Below are 3,518 nucleotides of genomic sequence, written 5' to 3'. Positions count from 1 at the left end.
TTGCTTTCGGTATTATCAGCAAACGTCATTGCCAGTTACCACCACACATACACTGAAATCTCACTTAGCACAACTACGCTAGCTAACCTTACAGCTCAGCCAGAGAAGATGCCATCAATGTTACATCCTGCACTGTCACGAACATGAGTAGATACACGCTTCCCTCTGCATGGTGACATAGTTTTGATTTCCGCAAGGAAACATTGCTGTTGAGTTCTTCAAAGTATTTTTTTTTAGGGCTTTGAGCACCACACGCCAAATGCGATTTAGTTCCATTATATTTGAGATCTCAACAGCTGATTTCTCTTACAATTGGCAACTCACAGCAAAAAAATCCAAACTGATGAATAGCACAACAGGTAAGAGACAAAATATGCATTTTTTTATTTGTGTATGGACTGCCCCTTCAAAGTGGAAAACTTGTAAGCTCCTATTATTTTTCTCTTGATAGCAAAAACCTCTTTAAGACTATTAACTTATAGTGATTCAGATCTTACTGTCAGGCATATCTGTTCATAGATAACACCCTGTATTCCACAAAGATGACTCTTTAGTTAGACTATGCACTGTCAAGCTGCAGATAGAGGACCAGGATGTGTTAAATAACTACTCCTAAGGGTGCCTTTTTCTCACGTATTTCCCTGCCAGTCTTGAAGTATTGATCTATAGTGTTGCTCCCAGTAAATCCATAATAAAGAAAGAAAGAGAAAGAACAGGAGAGGAAAAGTTTTGAGAGTGTCGAATGCTTTACCCTGTGTAACTGCTCAGCGTGGTGATGATGCTTAACTGGACTTTTCTGAATGAATATATGTCTTCCTGTCAGCACTGTCACATAATTTCCCTGGTACAGTGTTTCCAATATCATTCAACTGTTTTACCCTCTCTTCCCTCGTGCATAGAAGAAAAGCATGGATGTCCCTGCATCTCAATCTTCTTATTCAGTTCTCATTCAAAAAGTCCGACTTGCAGTGCTCTATCCTGACAAACAAGGATCTGACCAGACGCCTGCCCTCCATCACAAAGTGCCCTGATCAGCGGTGAAGAATCCGCACTCCTTCTTTGCCCTCTTCCTCAGTCTGTGAGCCCTCCAGCAAACGGCCGCCACGAGCAGCATCACCACACCGGCACACAGCAGTGCCACTGACACCACTTTGGTCTGGAGCAGCGTGTTAAAAGTGAACGTCACCCCGGTGCCGGCCATGCCGATCACTAGTGAGATCACTCCGAAGGGGAACACGCAGCGATACCAGGACTTTTCTGTCCCGCCTGTAGCCTGGGCAAGTCTCTCCAGCGTGGGTAGAGACTCTGGAGGTTTTGCCGGGTCTCTCCCGACTTCCCCTTCTCCACAGCCATTCAAACCCTGGTTCTCAGAGTCCTGGGGTAAAGTGTTGGCCTCGCTGCCGTTGCCGCAGTCCAGGTCCGGGTGGAGAACCGGGGCTGGGGGTTGGCGGCCTGAGGAGCAGCCCATGTTGACGTTGCTGTCCTTGGGTAACGATGCGAGAAAGGCTGCCTATTGGCGGCGGTCCTCTCAGCGTGGTTGCTACTGGCGCTTGTGATGCTACAGGGGGGATTTCTGAGACTCCTTTGCGTGCCGTCAATGTCAGTGAGATTGTTGTTGCTCTCAGTACTTGCCAGCATGTGCCTGCAAAGAGATGGAGAGAAAAGAGCTGAAAATAGAAAGAGGATCATAAGAGGAAAAAACCTAGGAGAAAAACAGCTTGGCTGCAAATTTTAACATTTAAACATTGGTGAAAAAATAAGAAAAAAAACCACAATGAAGATTTTTATTTTCAGCCTCACACATACTCAGCTGCACACAGGATGCACTCACCCTATATTAGTGTCCATCAATGGGTGAATGTTTTCAGCCTCGACTCCCGAGCTGCTCGTGGCAGCAGCAACAGCAGCAGCAGCATCGGTGCGTGTGTGTTTGGTGGTGCCCATTCACTATATAGTCACAGAGGGGAGGAGGAGGGGCCTACCAGAAGCGGTAGACAGGATGCAAAGCTCTGATTGGCTCCCTCAGCAGAGTTGTTTCAGAGAGGAGGGGTGGTGGTGAGGTTAACTGTTCAGCACTCTCATTCAGGGATATTAATTAATTATTTAGTATGACGAGGAATTTGAGATGTCCCGTAGGTTGTGGCTCGTTCAGGGTCTGCCTGTGGCTGCAGAATCAAAATGAGGCTGGCAGAGAGGCAGAAAAGATACAATGTGACACTGATGGCTGTGCAACATTGAAAATAAGCAACAGTTTTTATCATAACAACACATTTTAAGTTCATAGAAGCTGATGTGTAATTAGGGAGGATAAAAAAGCACCCAAAATTGTGATTAAGAGGTTTGTGTGATTACCACAATTGAAAACATGGCTCTTCCCGCTCTCTCTCTGTCCTCCCATTGTCCCCTCATCATGTGCGTCATCCGTGTTCCCCTTCACAAAGACACGACAGTCAGCCTTGTCACGGTCGCCGTCCTCGTCACACTTCCCCCATATATGTCCCCTTGGTGTTCATGCTCCCCTTTCTCCTCTCAAACAATGACAGGGAGACACATGAGCCAATGCCACGCATCCCTGAGGGTGGCTCGAATCACCGGGAACAGAGCAGACAGTGCATCGTGTGTATGTGCATGCATGCACATCAAACGTGCATGAACGATGATCTATAATCTCCCTGATTTTTTTTTTTCTTTCTTGAGGCAATGCAATTTCCCAATCGGCAAGATCTGCTGTAATTATTCCGCGTCCGATTTTGGCTGGTATCTCACAGGCACAGCTGCTCTGAGGGAGCAGTAATCACATTGGTTAAAATAAACCTCAAATGGTGCAGCCACAGAGCCACAGTTTTCTATTAAAAAAAGCACATTGGTAATGGGAAAGGGTAAGAGGAACTAATTCAAGCAGAAACCATCCAGGGTGAATATTAAATCCAGGCAGTGGTTTATTATGCAGCTCCTTTAACAATGATAACCACTTCACAAAGGGTTGTAATCAAGGGATAATATTTAATTCCAAAAGGAAGTGGGGGGATTTGTACAAAAATACAGAGAAATACATATATATAGACATACAGAGAGGGAAGATGATGTACAACAGAGCGTCTCCAATCTGCAAGAGGGAGTGTTTGGGGAGTCAAGCCAATAAAGTCTTATAAATGTCTGCAGCCCAATAATAGAAACGAAAAAGTTTTCACCAAGTTTCCATCCCAGAATATGAGATTTACAGACTGTCTGTCTGTGTTTTTCCAATCCATACAAAGTGGCTCATGATTCAGAGCATTTTAAAGTTTTCAGACTGAGGAGTAATCATTTGTTGAATATGTTAATGCTTTGATACCTGAGAAAATTGGCTTAATGTCTTTCAAAAGCAGTTTCTCTGTGTTTTTCTTTAAGCGAAAATTGGGGCCCAAAAAAACCTGAAATGGATCCAGTATTGAGTGAGTGGGCTGCCGTGAAAGAGGCTGCAGTGTCACCACATGGGGCATCTGTGCAACATCAATTTCAGGTCCACTAAAAGCGCT

At 45.0% G+C, this 3,518-nt stretch overlaps 1 protein-coding gene across 2 annotated transcripts; it reads right to left on the bottom strand.

The window, feature by feature from the left end:
* Positions 1–361: 361 nt before the first annotated feature.
* LOC121958950 (transmembrane protein 100-like) lies at positions 362–1,899 on the bottom strand. 2 transcript variants are annotated; one of them, XM_042508139.1, is made up of 2 exons: positions 1,832–1,899; positions 362–1,667 (listed from the first exon to the last, which is right to left on the bottom strand). In XM_042508139.1, the coding sequence occupies exon 2, from the start codon at positions 1,466–1,468 to the stop codon at positions 1,016–1,018; it is 453 nt and encodes a 150-aa protein (XP_042364073.1). In that variant the 5' UTR covers positions 1,469–1,667; positions 1,832–1,899; the 3' UTR covers positions 362–1,015. The 2 variants fall into 2 exon arrangements, with proteins under 2 accessions (XP_042364073.1, XP_042364072.1); XM_042508138.1 differs by having other exon boundaries at positions 362–1,642.
* Positions 1,900–3,518: the final 1,619 nt, after the last annotated feature.

Source organism: Plectropomus leopardus, chromosome 19, assembly GCF_008729295.1.
Source record: "Plectropomus leopardus isolate mb chromosome 19, YSFRI_Pleo_2.0, whole genome shotgun sequence".
Taxonomy (NCBI): Eukaryota; Metazoa; Chordata; class Actinopteri; order Perciformes; family Serranidae; genus Plectropomus; species Plectropomus leopardus.
The sequence above is the reverse complement of the archived record's forward strand: the minus strand, read 5'-3'. Positions and strand labels throughout refer to the sequence as shown.

Coding starts and splice junctions, on each gene's coding strand:
- LOC121958950 (XM_042508139.1), bottom strand. CDS start 1,468: ATGGGCTGCTCCTCAGGCCGCCAACCCCCAGCCCCGGTTCTCCACCCG.